This window comes from Lagopus muta, chromosome 7 (genome assembly GCF_023343835.1).
Source record: "Lagopus muta isolate bLagMut1 chromosome 7, bLagMut1 primary, whole genome shotgun sequence".
NCBI lineage: Eukaryota > Metazoa > Chordata > Aves > Galliformes > Phasianidae > Lagopus > Lagopus muta.
Window position 1 is genome coordinate 40590096 of NC_064439.1, and position 21013 is coordinate 40611108.

A 21013-nucleotide genomic window follows, 5' to 3' on the forward strand; every position below is an offset into this window, starting at 1 on the left:
ATTTCAGATAATCAATCGTAATATTGTTAAAATGTATGTATCTAAAAATAAGTATTACCTAAGAACACGAATCTTCCCTTAATCTGATGGATGCTCAGGGCAAGATCTATTGACTTCAAACCATTCATCTATGCAGCTGTCGGATGGAAGACAAAAATGAAAGCAATTAACATGAATATCCCAGTAATTCCCAGTAAGGAATGCATATTAACTGGTTTCTCATGATTTCCATATACAGTGGGATTTTACATTAACAAAGAAAAACACGTGTATACACACATGCCTGTCCACACCCTACATCTTTATATGTTCACAAACAAAAAAATGTTAAAATCTGCTAGGAAAGCCTTTCACAAATTGTTAGCCAGCTTTTGTACACAGGTGACTTTACTACTAACGCTATCATCTCGTTACACCAGGCACTGACATCGTACATACCGTAATTACAGGCAGTAGTGAAAACTATTATGAAACAGCTTTAAAAAGCACTCCCTCTTAAGCCTAATGGCATTAGACAAGGCTGTTATTACAAAGTATCTGCAATCCAAGCTTGATAGCTGTGATGTCCACTTCTACAGAAGTGATTTTGGCCTTTTTTTCATGTAAGTGGGAGAAGCTAATTGGGGAAAAATGCAGACAGAAGTCACTTAAAGATCACCTTTAGTGTGGTTACTGCTTGGCTTTTGTTTGTGTGAAGTGCAAAAAGCAACCAAGTTTTAGTGAAGTTACTCTACAAATGCAACTTTCAGGGCTTCTGGGTATGCACCATAAGGAATACTTGCCCTTTATGATATATGCAGAGGCAAGGCAGCCGTGCTATAGTATCTCCCTGCTGCAGCTCTTCCAGGCATATTGCACACTCCCCAGTATCTTTACTCAGCACGTCCTCTGAAGAAAGAGAACAAAGTTGAACAGTCAAAAAGCAGGCTGCCACAAAGCAAAACATTCTCTGTTCAGAACATCAAGGGCAGCTACAGAAGATAGTTCTTGTCCTGCAGAAGGAGCTGTCAAGGTGAGTTTGGGTCATGCATGCCATATGACAGAAGATTCCTGATGAGAGACATCTCAACAGCTCACACTAAAATATGATTATGGTTCAGTATCTTGCTTGAACACAGCCATAGCTCAAAATGAAGTCCTGCAGGAAGACAACCACACAGAGGGGATGGGTAGCCACAATCAGCAGTCAGTAATCCTTGGGGGTTTGTACACTCCCAGCAGATGGACATCCCACCACAGACTGCTCTGATCCAACTTGGGAAACCTGAGCTCTGAGGCAGGCAGCTGCTACATATGCAAGCTGTGCTGCTGACCCCAGGAGCTTAACACTGGGAAAAGTTGGTACCATCACCCAGATGGCAACTACTGACTCCTGGACTTTGAGGCTTCATTCTGGGGGGGTTTGCTTAGCCAGCCCCTCCTCCCCGCATTCAGCTGCCTTGATGGAGGCTAAGTCCAAGCCTGAAGATAATATTTCTCCAGACAAGACACTGCAGTTAATTAACTATTATCTTCCTCCTTCTAAACACTTGGCCTATCATTTGCTTTCTTCTTCTCTCCTATTCATTTCTCTTCTATACATCTGCCTTTCTCTAATTTTAGCAAGCCACTCCAGGACTTGTATTCCATACCTTCGATTTGAAGGTTCTAAATTCCTGGAATTACTTTTTTTTTTTGCATCATTACCAAATCCCATAAGAAATCAGGAGACAGTATGTTACTGAGAACGCATAAGAATTGGCTTTCAAATAGAAGTTTCTGGGAAAATGCATTATTTTTAATAAAAACCTTCTCTCTTGGACACTGCTCTTAGCCAGAATATAGGATGCAGAATTCAGTCTTGGCACAATACAAAGCAGGAGATGACAGAAGGCCCCATTTACCAGAAGCAGGTTAGAAGCAACCTCACACAGTGCACAGCTATCAGAAAGGGACCACGCAGCAACCAGCAACCCCTGGCAGGTCAGAAAGGTGCACGCTTGGCTTAAGTAGAGACCACGTGTTCAAATTTCTGCAGCTTAACCAGAAGGAGCCTAAAGGGATTCTTTATGAGGATTGTGATTTCCTGACTGAGAAACCATCAGTTCTAAGCTATGCTCTCAGGTGTCTCCTGTACTCATCACTATAGCATTCCAAATACACAAAACGACAAGCATACAACTAAAAAGCCATCACTGTGGGAATAAGTAAGAGGTATGAAATCAGATCCACTGTGTTTCTCTAGGAATTGTAGCAATTTACCTTACAGGTGCTTGGGTTTCTAGAAGAGTAGTCATTCCACGCTAATCTTCATTGGTTATGCTTGAAAATACTGCGTGATGCCACGTGCCTTCATGGGCATCTTCATGGGGATATGTGAAATATCCCTAACAAACTAATCAACAGTACACACACTAAGTGAAGAAAACTAAAACAAAAATGTATTTCACAAATGGTAATATTATTTGTAGGCATTACTTTAAGAAATTGCTTCTGCTTTTGTAAGTATTACAAGACATACGGATTCAAGAACTGAAGAAGGAAAGCCATCTAAGACAATGCAAAAGCTCTTAAAAATTCATCTGTTGTTAGAGAATCCCAACCTGCCCAGAAGAGCACCCTCTTAATAAATCCTTCCTTGACCATTATACTGTATGAGGACATATTTTAATATCCGACACCAGGAGATAAAGACTGTAGAGACAGCCCAGTCCTGTTACAACAGAGATACGAATCTCCACCTGACGCTCTCAGGCACTATCTTAGAACACCTGTTTGCACAAATACTCGGCCAAAAGTCCTACCAGCAGATCCACTCTTCCCACAGCTGGGTCACTGCAAGAAGGGCCATTAATGCTGCAAGCATATATCATACACACACTTAATAAAAGTCAAGTTCCCAAAGTTATTTTTAATCAGATTAGCAACTGGTACCCAAAACAAAATGGCACTGAGGTTCCTTCAGTGGATGAATTCCCAGGCTCCCTACCCCAGCACAATCAAGAAGGAAGCATTTAGTCAAGCCTTGATGACAAAAATTAAAATGCTGTTCAGTAAAAATATAATAAAAGAAAACATTTCTGTGAACTGCTTTCACATTAGTCCCTACTGTACACGATCTGGCTTGTCACATGTTCCACACACAGACTTTACAACACACGGCTCAGAACTCCTGCTGAGTGTTTTAACACGACTTTGCAGCTTTTAGCTAACACCAGGGCGAGATGCCAATTTAAACATCTTTATCTCCCACCAGCCCTGGTGTGTCTGAGACTCTCCTTGTCTCCTCCAGGGCTCCCATAATCTCTCTCCCCAGGTGCTGTTGCTCTCCTTCTAGCCAATACCAGTCCTACCAACCAAGCCCCAGTCCCTGCCTTCAGCCAGGGCTTTCCCCCTGCAATGCAATGGTCAGTGCAGGCCATACTTGGCCCAGCCATGCCATGAGCAGTTGCTGTGAAGGCTGACACGATTGCAGAATGTGGCCTTGGGAAGGCAGAAAAGATTCTGTTAGCAGGATTCAATACTTTCATTCCTCTGAAACGACACAGTTAGCACTTTGCACTTCTTCCATTACCTTGTGAAGGCTAACAGGCTCTCACGCAAGAGGAAAGATAAGTACTGAAGAAACTTAATACCTAACTGTTATAAATGCCCAAGCACAATTTGGTACTGCTCACCAAAAGCAAAGAAGAGAGGATGTAACATAAGGGGAAAAAAAGAAAAAAAACACTATTGAGATTTCAACAATACTGTATTTATAACGTTCTTATCAGTGTATCGCCTCAATGGAAGTGGGAAGCGGAAATAAGCAGAGGCCACACTTTTCCATTTCGCCCACACGTGCATACACACACAGACACTCACCACACACCCACATCCATCTGCCTTGCACCAAACAGAAGGTAAACACTCCTCCACCTTCCAGCCATTGCAACAAGCACTTACTGGCTGAAGACTGGTGTAAAGATGAACTCTGGCAGAAGAGCAGAGTATTTTCCTCCTGCGTCTGCACAAATACTTTTTCCTCCTCTATCCCTGCTTAACACTACATTTACATACATTTACATACTAACATTTTAACTTCTGGACGTCTGTAGTTTTTTTCCTCCTAGAATCCTGCTTCAGTCTCTACTGAAAATAAACTGTATTTCATTTGTGCATTTGTAGCAAGATAAGTGGTAATGAAATAAAATACAATCATCCTGGCAGTGTCGCATATCAACTTGATTAAATACATTTCCTGGAACTTTTTAGAAATATATACAATAACTATCAGCTGCCAACTCAGCCCTGGTTAAAGTTATAGGTAATGCCTGTGAAGAAACAGCCTGCCTTTAAACTGAGGACTGTGAAAGTGCATACAATACATACCCTATGGATGAAGTCATTACAATCTGTGTTCCTGCTATTGTTTTCAAATACAGAGACTCAGGAAATAATGTAGCAAATCACAAAGGCTGCATTTGGGTAACTATCACCTTAGAGCTGCAGTATTTCATTGCTCTCTAGGCATCCTGAGCAACACAAATCAGAAAGATCTTCCATTTAATCCCATGTGACTTTCAAATATAGACTTTTTTTCTAAGACCTACAAACTGAAATTTCCATGGAAGCTGCTACTGCAGCTAGCTTACCAGTGAAGAAGACACTGAAGTGCATTCTACCATGAATATGACTGACTTTTTGAAATACACCTTCTGAACAGTAACTTATCAGCATGAAAACTGGCAAAACAAGAGCCTTACGTTGAAAAACACTGATCAAATTAAGTAGTACACGTTACCATGTGTGTGTTATATATTCATTCATTTTCATTACTGATTACTCAGTTAAGTACTAAATTTTTTTTTTTATAAAGGTATACATCAAGCTTTAGATGACTGGAATCAATGTTTTTCATTTGTTTTGCCCAAAATACTTTACTCTGCTTTTTCTTTATGCAGGGCATGTTTCTTTGAGGCAGCTCAGGAACTCTTTACAACTTCATATTGGCTGCAAACAAAAGCCTTCTCTCCTAGTCCATCCCCAGCACTGTTAAAGCCAGATGTTTCTTTGACTTGCTCCCTGTACTTCGATACTGTGGTGGGACAAGAGGAACAGCCCTGATTCAGCATTCTGCACTAGGGATCGTTCTTGGATGACCAGATCAGTCCCCTTCTGCTGGCCAGAAACTGAGGCAGAAGAACAGCTGATTCATACAGCTCAGCAGGCCCTCGATGATCATGCAGTTGCCACTGCAGAAGATGCTGATTTTGTCTCTCCCAGCTTTCCAAGCTACAGGGTCCACCAGCACATTTAGTGAGGCACAGCTGAAGCTGTTGGCTTGGCTCACCTATGAAGCCTGTGCTTTGCAGCCATAAGGTACAGTCCGCATTGCCATGAGCAAGAAACGTCTTCAGAAGAAATGCTGGGTTCCTGAGCAGAAACACTTCTTACACATCTAATACAAACAACTCCCTGTAGCTCAGAGGAAAAGGCATGATTTTTGAAGATCAGTGCCTCTCCCACAGCCTCAGCTGAGTCATTGTCAGGATTCACCAGCACTACAAAGAGTAGCACATGGAAATTCAGAATCCAGCTTTTCTGAATAACTTGAATTAAGCTGCTTCTTATATTATATTATAAATAATAATAATAATATCCCCACGCTACTCAACTACATAAACATTGCCACTTTCCATCCATTTCCAACAAACACAACCTCAAATACCACTGCACTACTTGCCAATTTGGAAACACCTTCTGTACTACAGTGCACACAAAAAATAACCTCTCTAAAGACAGCTACAGAAAATGTGATATTACCTCGAGTACCAACAACACGTTTGGTGGATTTGGGAGCAGGGAGATGTTTGGCATCTCTCTCTTCACTGCTAGCAACGTGGCAGCTTGTTACAATTTCCTGTGTTAAGTCCAAAAGCTACCACTGTTTGCCCTTTATCTCTCAGCTTCTCAGTATGGGTCCAAGACTAAGTCAACTATACACAAAAAGCTATGCATCGTGAAAGACTTCCTGAACAAACACGTTGGGCCTCCCCTCTCCTACAATACAAATACTGTACTGAGGCAGCACACACACATACACAAAAAGGAGGAAAGTGAAAGTCACAAGAAAAATATTTGCAACAGAGTAAGGGCTAATTTGCAATGTTCCTATCACAAACACCTCACTGAGCTACAGGGAGGTCTGGAGAAGTTCCGCTGCTTCTCAGCTAAACCCAACATTTTAGGAATCACATTTAGATTTTTCTGCAACACTTTCAGCTTTCAGAAGCCAATCCCAAGAAATAACTAAATGCTTCCTGTTCAATCAGGTAAGGATCAGGTGTATACGATAGTGAAAAGTATTTACTTCTCAACAAACAACAATAAAAATGTAATAGATGTATGTTCTATTCATCCTGCTTCCCAAAAAGTCTGTATAATTTTAGCTACCTTGACACAATTCACATCAGGTGTATTAAATAACAGAGAGGAAAGGCATTAGTGTGCACTCAGGGAAGCAGCTCTTTGGTAAAGAAGTTTACCTCAGTGGCCACAACGTAAATCTACCTCCAACTTCAAGCTATGCTGTCTCAATAGAAGATACAATATGGCAAAAAACTTTCAAGTCACAAATAATATGGCCATTACACAACATCCAATTAACATTCTCATGTTTACATTCAAGGACTCGCAATGCAGAGCCAGGCTTTGATAAATGGCCAAGTAGCCTGGAAAACAAAGCTGCTCAGCTCCAAACAGCAACATCCACAGCCAGTCAATCCTATGTTAAACTGATCAGCTTACCAACTTTCTCAAACCATATTCATGCATCTCCTACGGAGTACTGTGGTGAAATAAGTACTCACACAAGTTAGGTTTCATTAGCCCAGTTGGACACTCCATTTGGAAATGCCTTGTGCTCCTGTCTTTTAGATTAATTGCCACAGTGACTATGTATTTCCAATGTGATTTAAGATTTGCTTAGCAGACAATTATCTGATTGAATCGGAGAGATATGCTTGAAAATGCAGTCTTTCCAACTTCTATTTAATCAGTCTGCTTGCAATTCAAATGCCCTTGAACATTAAATCATTCCAGGATGGTTAAACAACTTTCTCCTCTTGCAAAGACTTCTAATGACAAGTTCTATTCACCACATTTCTAAGAACACTTCCAAATTCTTGTCTAGATACAAGCATCTCTTTGCAATAGAACCAGAAACATTTCATTCCAGAACATGACGTAAAGAGATTCTAGATCTATCCACTCTATACTGTCCCCATTCCAGCTTAATTGGTGCAGTTACAGTTTGTGTGACTCAAAGGTTAACTTCTCGAACAGTCTTCCTTGGGAAGATGTGTTTGTTTCAAGGCTTCTCCCTCCCATTCAGAAACTATCCCTGGGAGATAAAAATACTTCTAAATATTTTCCATTCTGTAGGGGACCACATGAAAAAGCCTTGAATGCTGCAGGGCCAAAGTAGCGCCCTGCAGTCCAACCCCATCATGAATGGTGTACCCAAGCACCTACCAGTCTCAAACAACTGAAACAAACACTGTATTATTGCAGCTCATGGAATAAAAATAAGCTGTTTTTTTTTCTTTCCTTTTTTCTTTTTTTCTTTTTTTTTTAATTTTTTTTTTTAATTTTTTAATCAATATCACAATCTCCCAAGCATTAGTCTTGAATGTCAGGAGTTAAATAAAAACTAGCAAACCCACAAGAAATGCAATGGCAGCAAAATATAGAGTCCTTAGCAAAAAAAACAAAAAACAGAAAACCTGTAAGGAACTATCACTCTATCACTGGGGGAATACCTCCTTCTCCTTGCTCCACTGCGAAAGAACGATTTACACTTCTCGAGGCTGAGTTTACCATCAAAGGATCTTGTACCACAAACATGCTACAAAAGGAGTGGTTGAGTAAGCGGCCAGAGGTAACCAGCATGTATTGCTGACAGACAAAGACTGCAGCAGCTGGGATTGTTGCTTACAGAGTTGGGAGTTAGGTTGGATGGATTCAACTTACAGAAGTGAACAAGAACGAACTATGGCTGCAGAATCCGTACGTGCAGATCTTTTTTGGGGGAGGCTACACAATGCTTCTTATCTTTGAAAAATAAATCAAAACATTTAGAGGCTGTTTACACAACTATTTATACAAGCAGTAAGAAACTGCTATGACAGATACAAAACAAAGGTCCAATGAGAACCTTGGCTCACAATCCAGAGATTGAAAACGGCTGAACCATGTGGTTTCTCCCAGAGCAAGAAGTAATACAAGAGAATTTTGAAGTGTAGTTTGCCTTGTGCAGCAAATACAACTTACTTAGCAAAGTTAATAAGAACAACAACAACAAAAAAAACTAACCAAAAAAAAGAAATCACAAGAAACAACCAGTCATAAAACTCACAGCAGTTATCTCCAGAAGCATCTTACTGCAGCAAATCACTTGGAAATCTGATAGAACAAGGAAAAGATACTACTAGTCAGGAGGACTAGTTTCTCAGGCCTTGCAGAGACTGTTACCTGCAAATAGCTTTATGGTCAGAATGAAGACTCAACTACTATGCTCTATTCTATTAAAGCGATTCATTTTGCCAGTCAAGCATGGATGGTATTACCAACAACATTCCCAAAGACTAGGAGAGGAAACCAGAGTGCAGATGTGGTGAAATACGTCACAGAATATGACTGACTGTGATCAAGATGAAGTAAAGGTCTGAACTGACAGAGATCTGGCAAATACACAATGTTGCCGTGACTGTACAAAAGGATTCCCACCAAGCTTAGAAATCCCTCTTTTCTTTGGAAGCTTAAATGACTTTAAGCCTATTTTTGCAACATGAAAGGAGACCAAAATGATCACTGAAGAGAATTCTTTCAAAAAGCAGGGTTCCAAGCATTAATTGTCACTGAAACCATGGTTAGAAGACAAAAGAAAAATGTAAATCATTACCAAGCAATTAGGAAGTTTTATTCTAGTAATGGTCTGTAAGAAAATGAGAGTGTTGATGGGGACCTGCTGGCTTAATGAAAGTTACTTATGAGAATTCTTATCTACCACAATGTAGTGAAAGCAGTTAGTTTAGAAACCTGTATGGAAGAAAACAATATGGGAATCAGTATCCTCAAGGAGCATAAGGAGAAAGGAAACAAGGGCCAGCTACAGTTAGCCATCCTTCTACTCCAGGCACTGCTGGTTACTTTAATACAACCTACAACCTTTTTATTTTTTCTTTTTTCTTAAGTTGACTGTATGATATGCTTCAGTGTTTTTGTCTCTTTTTCAGGCCCTTTCCACTCTTCCCTACAGGTACCCTGAGCACATTGAGTTTTCCCAGGTCTTTTTAACAGTGGCCAAATAATTGACTCATTTCTTTACAAGCTTGGAACAGAGTTTGCTTTGATCTGGTGTAAAATGAACACACAGAGAGCAATAACGAAGATGCCATAAAGGCTGAAGCCACAAGACAAAGAGCAAAACTACTAAAGGGGAGAAAAAAACCAGGTGTGTCTGACTAAGGTGCTATTCTTACAGCAGATATGATGAGTACCATAAAATGAAGAATCTGGTGCCAAAACTTAGTGGGTACAAATTCTGGCTTGTTAATGCTAGTGCCAGGTGCTAGGTCAACAGGGTGCCCTTCCCAGAACAATCCAGATCTCTTTTCTCCAAGCAAAAATTGCATGTTTGGTGTCAATGTACACATGCAGTAAATGTGTCATGTCCTGTATAATTTTTAATTTGCCTTCCCTTCCTGTTCACAGCAGCCAGACTGCTTCTACAAGCTATTCCTACTTTAAATTAGATCTGTTATTCTACAAAGATGGATCCCCAAGCATGCCTGAATACAAAAATTTCTGACAACGAAAACTGAGTCAAAGTTTTCAGAGTTATTTCAATTTTTCTACTATACACTAACCCTTAATTCAGTATTATAATTTATTCCAGCAAGCACGGATGGGTGCATCAGGCACAGTATTACTAGCTAGTCTAGGGAAGCAGATGTCTGTATTGCAGCTTGCTAGAAAGATCTCTTAAATCTCTGCTTATTGTTTTCCCCCCTTCCACTCTTGGCAGCTTTGTTAGCCAAAAGGGCCAATCGTACCCAGGGCTGTGCATCAGGCCCAGCATTGCCAGCCAGGCAAAGGAAGGGATTGCCCTAGTGCTCTGCACTGCTGAAGCCTCACTGCGAGCACTGCATGCAGGTTTGAACACCACAACATAAGAAGGACGTAAAACTATTAGAGACTGTCAGTGACAGCTGGGCTGGGAATGGGGAACCCTCAATCCTCCTGGAACACACTTGCTACCATCTCATCAAAGAGACCCCAGGCATGGGATGAAGAAGAGACCAGAGCCCCTGCTGATCCCTGTGACCAAGAGGAAGCTATTCTCTCTTGCAAGCAAAATGGCATGGGATGCTACCCCAGGAAAGGGGCCCTCAGTATTCCCACTCTTCCTCTTTCTTCAAAACTAGCAAAACTTTCAGGCCATGAGCATCTCACCCTCTACACAGCTGTTTTTTTGTCACCATGGGGCACTATTAAATCATGCTGCCATGGTGTCACAAGCCACCTTCTGTTCTGAACACTATAAATAGGGGGACTCTGGCTGGAACATCAGTCACTGAGTAGCTGAGGTTAAAATTACCCGGACAAAGGAGGGCTACTTCTAGAGTGTTAGCTTATCCTTGTGTGGGACACGTTGAGGAGGTTCTTCAAATGAGGGAGAATGTATCTTCCTCCTCCCATCAAGAAGTGGCTCCTTCTGGGAGGAGCAGAGATGTGAAGTCCAGTGACACTGACCTCCCCAAGAGTGACCTACTTGCCCTCAGAGTTAGATCCACCTCCACAAGAACAGCAGCAGAGGGAAGTGGATTCATCTCCATCTGCACTGAGCAGACACCAAAGCACCACGCCTTGCAAGAGGCAGCAACCTATAGGCCTCTCCATTTCCCCTAGACAGCTTTCTCTATTCCAGTGGTGAATATCCTACAATTTTAAGATAAGCTGGAGAACTCTAACTCCAGGGTCATCCCACAAGCTCACAAGGATCACCCATTTCCTAGCAATAATAGTATTCAGCAATACAATCTGATTAACACAGGAGTCAATTAAAAAAAAAAAAAAAAGAAAGATGACCCCAAAAGACAGTTATCTACCACCATTTTAAAGGTTTTCTTTCTCTCATTGTTCTTAAATAGACAGGCTATCAAAGCTACTAGGTGCCATTACGACAACAAGGTATATTAGCTAATAGAGGCATAGATCAAAACAGACTCACTTGGAACTGGAAGAAAAAAAAAAATAAAAACATCAACCAAACAATTCCTTACCCCCTCTTCCCTCAACCAAACAAGCAAACATTGCCTATAGGCTAACAAATTATCATCAGATACTAAGTTATTACTTAGTTACATGAACCTACTATCTAACGTTCTCTATAAAAGCTACCTGAATCTATTATCAATGAAGTTTTTCCTGTTTCAGCTGTGTGTTAGAATTGGGCTTATTTCTGCAGCTGCACAAATCTGTGGCCACGTGAGACAAAGTTATACAAACGTTAGAGTGCAAGGAGGTTCCTCCAGGGATATGTACAGTAGCCTACTATCCTAGGTAGGCTAGTCTACTTCTTGGCAGCTATGTCAGTGTACAGTCAATGTAACCACTGTCAGTAGAGAATTTACAAGCTGGTCTAGAATCACTGCATTTCACTACAAATACTTAAAAAGCTACTAAATTTTTCTCCTACGTAAGCTGTGATCATCTCCAACTCAGACTTGAGAGCGCTCTGTGACAACTAGAGTTTTCATGCAGCTTGTTTTGGAAGAGTTAGACACTCTACCACTGGACACCCTCACCCCTTCTCCCCCTAACCAAGAAATTGCACTGACTTTTATCATTGATGTGTTGTCTGTAAGTCAGAAGTGCAAGACAATTTAAATGATCAAAGGGTAGCAAGTTTTAAAGCAAGATTTTAATCTAAAGGGAAAATCAAACAGAAACCCTTACAAATGGTATTTCAGGCTCTATTTTCAATTGATCTGCCCTTGGGGCCATTTCTGAGCAAGAGGGAGTGCTGCTCATTGCTTTGTATGTCTTTAGGGAAAAAAAACAAAACAAAACAAAAAAAAACCTGAATAATCAGTTCTAGTTCCTGCAAAACAGTAAGGAATCTGAGAAAGAAAATACAGTGGGATTCCTACACAGATCACTCCTTCAGATGCAGTTTGGCATTTATTTTTAAGAGCTTAGGATTTTGAGTACTTATATTTCAACATCCAGTCAATGAAAGTTATTCTCTATGGTGAGGAAAAGATGTATACTTTCAAGAGTATTGTTTCTGCAGAGCAATTAAAGAAAAAGAGTAAAATACAAGGATTTAGAGATATCAGATTTACAAACTGCACAATTACCATTCAAAACAAGGAACATTATTTTCCCTGAAGCTAAATTCCCAGCAGTCACAAGACTGCAGCAGTTGCAGACACGATTTATGACATCCTCCAAATGACCTCTCAAAGCTAAAGACTGATTAAGTGTAAGACACAGAAGGTAGCTCCTATCTGCCTGGATCACATGCTGCACAGTCACAGCACAGTGAGCATTTGCGATTGAGCTAACAGAACTGCTCCTTAGCTTTCTGCTGCGTGCAGCACTGCACTGCCATTGTATAACACCAGAACCACAATGACATACAGTAGAATATATCAAGTCCTCTTCTAACCTGATCTGAATCACTCCTTTCTTCACATGCAGCTGTTCTTTGCAGCACTGGTTCACAGGTGTATCTATAATTTTCTGGGACATGAACTGTCACTTGACTTCAGCAGCACTGTCAGTACCAAAGCAAGACAACAGCAGTATCTGAAATTAGGAGTAGTTTGTAAGGAAAAGAAACAACTTGAACTATTCAGAGCATGAATGATCCTGTTTTCAGAAATGGGCTTTTCTATAGTTGTCAAAAGCTTTACTGTACTTATTCAGTGCTGCACTGAAAATATTCCCATGGCATATGTATGCATTTATATAAAGGCAACTTCAAACTACTGAGAAAAACTTGTCATCTCACTCTCAAGAGCTGAAGCATGAGGTGACATTATGTTGGCCAAGAGTGATTTGTGATGGCTCCATCACAGGAAGCACTGTCCAGATTTACACCTGGCTCAAAGGCAAATATGCACAGAATCACCCAACAAATACCCTTCTCCCCAAAGGCTCGTTAAAAACAGTCAGTAGCATTCAAGACAAATTGGAGAAAAGTAGAAGGATGAATGGATGCAATGTCTGATGTCCTGAAGTTGTACATTCCTCTGTAGGATCCAAGTGTGTTGACTTGAATTCATTACAGTCAAGAAAATTTACTGTAATCTACTAAGCATTCCCAAACTGTACCAGCGACAGCTACTTCACAAAACTATGCTTCCTTTTTTTCTTACATGAAGAGTAAGCTAATGAGCAACGCTGATATTTAAACCATCCCCACTAAGCCTCCAAGATTGTATCTTAGCAAGATAAATGGAGTAGCCTGCATTCCTGAGAACTGCTGTTCCAGATAAGTGAAGCACTTCCCTCACAGTTGCACTGCGTTCCACTTTTGGGAGCTTTCTTCATCGCCACATCGTTAAAAATACACAATTTACCTTTCTTTCCTTGTGGCAAAGAGTTAAGAGTTTTTGGGTCTGGAAGAAAGGCTAGAGATGGCAGCTCTGAAAATGCTCCAATTCCATACTATCAAAGACTGACCCAATTCTCCCACTGAGACTGAAATGGGGTCACAGAAGCAGGTCCCACCTCCTTTAGCAGGTAGATTCACACTGCAACTTGAATGTGACCTTACTTTTCTTCATAGCTAATCCAAGGCCTACAAAGGTGAAAAACAGTGGAAGTTTCCTCCTTGCTGAAAAGGTAAGCAATTCCCAAACAGAGGAAGTACAAAGCAATCAATGTACTTTGATCAAGATCTTCAAAAACAAGTTTTTCTTGAAATCGTAACATTTGCAAGACAATTATGAGGTCTGAGCTGATGTTACACCCATTCACAGAGTAACAGCTGTGTTTGAGATGAAAGTTTAATTTTACTATTGCAGTGTTCTTCTGTCATTAAACTACAAAAAATCCTGAAATTCAACAGATGTTTAATAGTTCTAATTATTTTAAAGAAATGCATTAGAAAACAGTTGTAAAGCATTAGGGAAACTGAATGAGGCTCCTACAGAATCAAGAGGGTTTTAATGAGTACACATGATCAAAACAGAAGTAAAAGGCACTATTTTAACTGCAGACACAGGCTAAGTGTCTGTTCATGTCCTACTGTGCAGAGTGTGCTCTTTGCCTGTCACAACACAACCCCAAGGACAGAGTGCAGGATCTCCTAGAGCAAAATAAGAAGCTAGAAACTCTAGGCCAAGGATATTTCTCAACTCCAGAATGGAAGAACTGAAAAGTTCTAAGGAGAATTTCAGATCTTGGAATGAAAGAACTGCTTTGCCTTGGTATTATTCTGTACTGCTCTGCTGAAAGTCTAGTCCTATTAAAGGATGAGGACAAGGAGGATGGCTTAAGCTTTTCCAGGCAGACTGGCACCATGCCCTTTTGCAAGGTCTCTTAGGGTATGGTCTCATACCCCGAGAATCCTGGCAGGGACATGAACTTGAAGTTGGTAATTCTTATTTTCTTCACACTGATGTTTTCTGAGCAACAGGAGAGAGAGCCGCTGGGTAAAATACCCTCCTTTTTTTCAGTACAGATGTAACCAAGGAAAAGACATCACTGCAGAGACAGAACTACCAGAATCACAGATCTCAGTGATTCAAAAGCTAAGTTAAGGTGCAATCTTTCTCTTCCCTTCTACTGAGCAGTATCAGCTGAGTAAGTTCAAAACCCAAAGCTTTTGACACAGTCACAAAACCAAAACCAATACAACTTGTGATAGAAAAAAAAAAGTCTAATTCCCAAAGAATATTTGAAAAAAATACTTGTATTTAGTTCTTTGGATGATTTATGCCAATCTCTCATTGATCATACCACATATGCTAAAGTCGTTACGTACACGTTGATAACTTCTGTAACAAGGTCACTGCTCTGCCAGACGCCAATTCAGGATTACAAAACTCACTCTCATGCAGGCCTCAAACATCAAACAGTATTATCATTCCTCTTTTAAACTGTTTTAGAGTTAGCTGTATTTACACCCTTCATAAGAAAGCCCTGCTAACCTAAAAGAAAAATTGCAAAGCAGTTACCTTGGGTCATGAAAAATCCTCCAGCAGCTTGTGCAACGGATGCCTTAACATTCCCTAACATCAGACTAGCACACGTTTTTCTCCTGAACAAAAAGCTCAGTAAATACACTGGCTGCTAATCAGACCCACTGCCATATTTGAATTAAACACAGAGCAGCCCAAGAGAAAGCAGCGCTGATGCCAAGCAGCTCTACCCTGAGCACACGGCTCTAAGGAGGCCCGCTGAGAAAGTTTCCAGTAGAACAACGTTCCGATGCAAAGTGCTGACTCGATGAAACCCAAAATATTCCACAGGAATGTGCTAATTCAATGAAAACTTTTGAGAGAGGAGAGGCCGGCTGGCCGAGCAGCCAAGGAGGCAGGGAGCTGACTGGCTCTCCCAGCTCCCGGGGTCACTGGCTTCCCCAGCTGGCAGGCTGCCAGCCTGCTAGTCCCTGCTGGCAGGGAGGCCCTTTAATAATAATAAAGTCTTACAAAGTGTCCTGAGAACCAAACAAAGGCATTTCAGAAAGACAAACAGAATTACTTCAGACAGAACCAGCTGCAAGGTTTGTTCAAAAGGATTCAGCAGCGTTAGTTGCAGGAGAGCTAACACTAGTTTGCTTTAAGACACCAGCAGCCCTCTCGCTTGGGTCTTCTCATTTTTAAATGTCTTCCAATGAAAGAGTGTACCCATACTGTAAATACACCAAGCTACAATTGCATTCAAAACATACGCTTCACCAGGTTAAGTCTAATCACCTGCCTCTCAGCAGCTGGAATTGATGCAATTGATGCACAGAGGTCAAGGCAAGTTGGTTCCAAAGCACTGAGTGTTACTCAAGCAAACAGCTCTGCCAGGCCAAGAGGGCTCTCCATGAGCAGCATCTCTGAGAGTTGCCTCTAAGTGAGCCCTGCATGTTACTCACCATTGCAGACAAGAAGGAGAAGACGTGCCTGGAGAAGCTGAAGAGAAGTGGTACGGCTGTGTATGACGTTAGCAGTTGTTTTCAACAGAATCCCCCCCTCCCCCTCAAACACACAGAGCAAATGAACTCGACAAAAGGAATAGGTCAACTAGCCAGTAATCCACTTTCTCCATAAAAGTGGCTTCTAGCAACCTGTGGCTAGCCAGTGCACAGGACCTATTTGGTCTTCTCAGAAGCTCAGCAAAAAACACTACGAAGAGGATTCTTAATGGCTAAAGACTGTCTTAAACAGCCTTGCTTTAACATGAACCACCACAATGTTTTCAATGTTTTACAATTCAGCCATGTAAACAGCTTTTGTATCAGAACAACAATGTACTGGTCTGAGCACCACAAGTAGTTTAAGAGACACTTGGAACAAAGTTCCACAGAAAAAAGAGTTCTCAGTACATGTCAAACTGAGAAATCAATGAGATCTCTGTTGGAGAGAAGTCGTACGATTTTAAAAGAAGGCCAATAAAATGTACTGATTTATTTATATGAAAATCAGAACAACTTCCAGCATAGAACTAGGACAAATCTGTGACCACTCTTTCAGAAAACGTGAAAAATCAGCCAGCTGCCACAAACTGCTGTTCACTGGCTCTTCCTATGGCCAGAAGCAGAACACAAAGGTAGCTCAGAAAGCAATGAGAAATAGCCTGTAAGGACTTGTTTCATTTTGTTTTTTTAAGCTTCAAATCACAACTAAACAGTCTTATGACATTTTCTGGTGAAGACTACATGCCTTAGGCTTGCATTAAAAAGAATGCCTGTCTCAAAATCGCACAAGATGCACAATTTGCTCCCTGACTTTTCCTAGAAAGAACAACTCATCTTCATACATTTACAGTACGAGGAAACGTAACTAGTACAGGATTAGATATACACACAGTTCAATCCAACTGCCCAATTTTTAAAACAACTCCCAACCCTCAAAAGCCTCAGGCTTCCTTCAGCTACTTTCAATTCAAGATGAAGAGAGAAGAGCAAGTAAAAGAAATGTAGGTATTTCTCTCCTAGACAGAAGCAGGAAACCATCAGCGACCAACATAAACAAATGATGCCTACATGGGTCTAATTGAGTATATCCAGCAAGAGCCCAAAATAACCATGAGAAAATAAAGCATAAAGAGATTAAGATCCCCTTTGGGAAAGAGATCAAAAGTCAATAGCAACACTTTTTCTTCTTGCAAGCAAAATTCAAGATGCCCTTCCTATAGCTTATGGCAAAAAGACAGATCCATCACTGATCTCCTTATACTGGCAAACAGCAAAAATACAGGAAAAAAATGCAATCATTTAGGTATTTATATACAATTCTAGGCCTGTAATCACAGAAGCATTTGGTCAAGTTATCAATCTGCTAGTTAATTTTCTTTCATTATTCTCTTCAAATGGATCCCAATTATGCCCCAAATTACTGAGTGATACCCAACTCTGAAGCCATATTAATTTCTTTACACTGCAGTATAAGTAACTTTATACTGTAAGATTTAGTCTGAAGGTCCAGAAGCTAACCAACTGTAATTTAAATGATCAATGCACACTTCTATTAAGGGTTTATGAGAATGAAACTATAATTCCAGTTAAGTGTCTCTCAAACCAACGTATGTAGTTTTCTCCTTTCAAGCTTATATCACCACTTCCTATTATAAGAGACTGCCCTAATTTAACAAATCACGTTTCAGATAATACCTCATACTATACTGTCCACAACTGACTTTTGTCACTTTGCAGATTATTTCTGCTCATTTATAAAGATGGGTTGTTGTTTCTTTTTTGTCTGAGGGGACTACGCAAAGATAACAAGATGGCCTCAAAGAGCTCCAATTAATTGTGGGCCAGCTGGGAGAAACAATGCAGGAAAAAAACAGGCTGAATATGGCACCACTGTAGTACAATGGAACACAACCAGAAATATCAAGAGGTTGTTATGCAATTGCTGTTTCTTTGGGCAAAAATGTTCACTGGATGAATGTGCTTGCATGTACGTGTAAGAAGCAGTGGAGGCAAAGGATTTCAGTCTGTCAGCTTCTAATTTGTGCGCATCTCATGAGTTGGATTATAGCCAGAGCTTGCTCTCTGCCAGCCTGCCTCCTCCTGCTCCATCCAAACTGACCCTAAGTGCTTTGTCCCTCCCTCACTGGGCTGCCTAGTCTGCTTCTCCCTTATGTTCAACATTTCTCTGTACATAGTTCTCTAAAAACCTATCTTGGAAACTGTTCGATCCAAATCTAAATGAAAACAACCACCACCACCACCAGATCAAAAAGAAACATAACTCTCTGCTAAACGAAGCAAACCTCCTCAAATATATGTTGCAACAACAGGATAAAAAATAAATAAATCTATATTTACCTGCATACTGCACTTTGACATGGGTTTCACAACTATATGATTTCAAATCATTTTTGCAGTTAATGTTTTGTTCCAGTGTCCCCGATGCTTTATTGCTATCCAGACAAAGAACAAGATGGGCCAAACCATCCTTCAAGACTTATTCCAAGACAAAGTACAATTAAGATATCATAAAAGCAAAGGAATAAGGAAGTCAGTGAGTCCATAACACTGTAGGTTATTTATACATCAACTTTTTTTAGAAAGGACACTAAATGGACATTGATCAATATCTGACCTTGTGATGAAGAATGGAATAAAACACACCCAAGAATAATTTTATGTATTTCATGTATTTTACACATTCAAAAGAATTATTTTGAAAAAATTAACTACAGATAAAACCACGCTATTTCTGAGTCAATTGTATTAGTTACTTGAGTATCTTAATAAAAAATTGTTTACACTAAGGTTTAAAATAAAGAAATAATGATCAGCTTACTTCTTTCTTACCATTGTAGGTTATCCTTGGTTTTGTCAAACACATCACGAGATGTAAATCCATTTCATCAGAAGATACAAATTTTGAACATACAGGGCACTTGAATCCTATGAAAAAAAGAAGTAAGTTGAGTACACTTGGCCATGCAGCAAATGTTTACATTCAAGCCAAAATTAATAAATAAATACTCTGCAAATATTGAAAGCCAAAAATAAAAAAAATAAATCTGTCAGGTTAAAAATGAAAAGCTGACATTTCTTACATGAGTTTAATCCCCTTGATTTCCAAAGGCCTCAAAACAGACTGCTGCTTTGGCAAATGGATCTGTTGCCAGTTGTTAACAAGTTACCATTTCTGGAAGGTAAAGCTTCACAACCACTTCAAGTTCAGCTTAATACCAAAGGAAGAGTGTAACAATCCTACTACAACAGAAATTGGACGCATAGGGAGCACTCAACCATTTAAGCATGTTACCTGCTTTATCAGGGGCAGGGGGGAAAGGGTTGGACTAGATGAGCTCTGAATCAAGTTTCACTTTTACCAGGAGTAGAACAGAACATTTAACAAAGAATCTCTGTTTTACATCCCACTTTTACCAGTCTGCAGCACAGGGAAAACATTCACTCAGAGGTGTCACCTCATCTACCGCATCACTAGTATTTCCTGTGGCACTGAATTTGACTTCTCCCATCCCAGCCAAGCACAACGTAGTTCAGTTTGTGAGGTCAAAGCCTGAGGCAATGCAGGATATAGACTAACTAAGACAGTCTGGATTGTGATGCAACTGCATAAATTATTAAATAGTTTTGTCATAGACTATTAATTTATGTCATTACCAAAGACAGTAGTCTTCCAGTTAAGGAACAAGACTGGCTGACCAAGTTTTACTACCAAAAAAAAAAAGTATGAGCGGTAGACTGAATTTGATCTGCTAGGAAAGTTAACACACAAGTGAGACAAAAAAGCACCCAGCAGGGATCCTGATGAATAGCAACTGTTAAGCATACCGACAAGACAACACAGAGCAAAAATACCTACTTGAGATTAATCAAAACCCATACTCAATACAAATTTCTTCACTGACATTGAGGAAAAGCAGTGATACCGTATAGGTGGCTATTGTGACTCCCACCAACATCTGCACCCATGTCTGCTTCCCTATTACTTTGTCGTCCCTTGCTTTTGAACTTACACTTTTGGGAGCCCACAATGAACCAATTCAGCCAAGGCTATTGAATCACTTGATGCTGCACTTTCAAGTTACTGATGCCTGAGAATTTTGATCTTTACTGTTAATTATTATTCAGATGTAGATGAAGCAACTGACCCGAAGTATTGCACTCCCTCTATCAAGAGAGCACTTGCTTTTGGCACAGATGATAGGAAGCAACTCAAAACAGTCAACTGGCAAAACACATGAGGAACTCTGAGCAGCAACTGAACATGTCTGCCGAAACCACTTCCTGAGATAAAACACAGCTCTGATTCTTCTCATTTTAGTTGTAGGTGGTTCACATCTACTTGTTCTTGTTTCAGTGCTGCACTTCATTTCAAATATTGCTCCTCTCTACGTATTTAATATGCCTCTCCAAGCTCACACATTTATTAACACAAGTTACAACTACAGTTAAACAAGCACAAAACAACCAATCACATATTTTGAAAAACAGGTTGAAGGGATTATTTACTTGGAGAAAGCTTTGTCAGACAAAAGATAAATTAAAAAAAAAGCTTCAGCCACTGTGTAATCTTTCCCCAGGGCTGCAGCTCAACCTGACTAAAATCTAAATTAGTATCTTAGTCCTCCAAAGACTCAAAATCACCCATGACCATTTTGTTACATTTTTCCTCAGAAAGTGACCTAGGGGTAAATTCGACTGTTATCAGCCAAATGCATTTGATTGCTTTTAAGTCTAGTCACAGCCAAGAAAACTCCTAAGACTCATCCCTTATTCTCATTCACATGCTTCTCTGCGGCATAACTGACAACTTGTTCTGATGTGAAAAGC

The 21013-nt window shown here is 40.2% G+C and overlaps 1 protein-coding gene across 1 annotated transcript in view; it reads right to left on the minus strand.

The window, feature by feature from the left end:
* Positions 1 to 21013, minus strand: part of ZNRF2 (zinc and ring finger 2) — a 55717-nt gene that overhangs the window by 6889 nt on the left and 27815 nt on the right. The window contains exons 2-4 of the mRNA XM_048952218.1: positions 19016 to 19111; positions 783 to 888; positions 59 to 136 (exon numbers count right to left, since the gene is read on the minus strand). Coding sequence (XP_048808175.1) covers positions 79 to 136; positions 783 to 888; positions 19016 to 19111 — 260 coding nt within the window. The 3' untranslated portion in view covers positions 59 to 78. The remainder of the gene's footprint in view (positions 1 to 58; positions 137 to 782; positions 889 to 19015; positions 19112 to 21013) is intronic.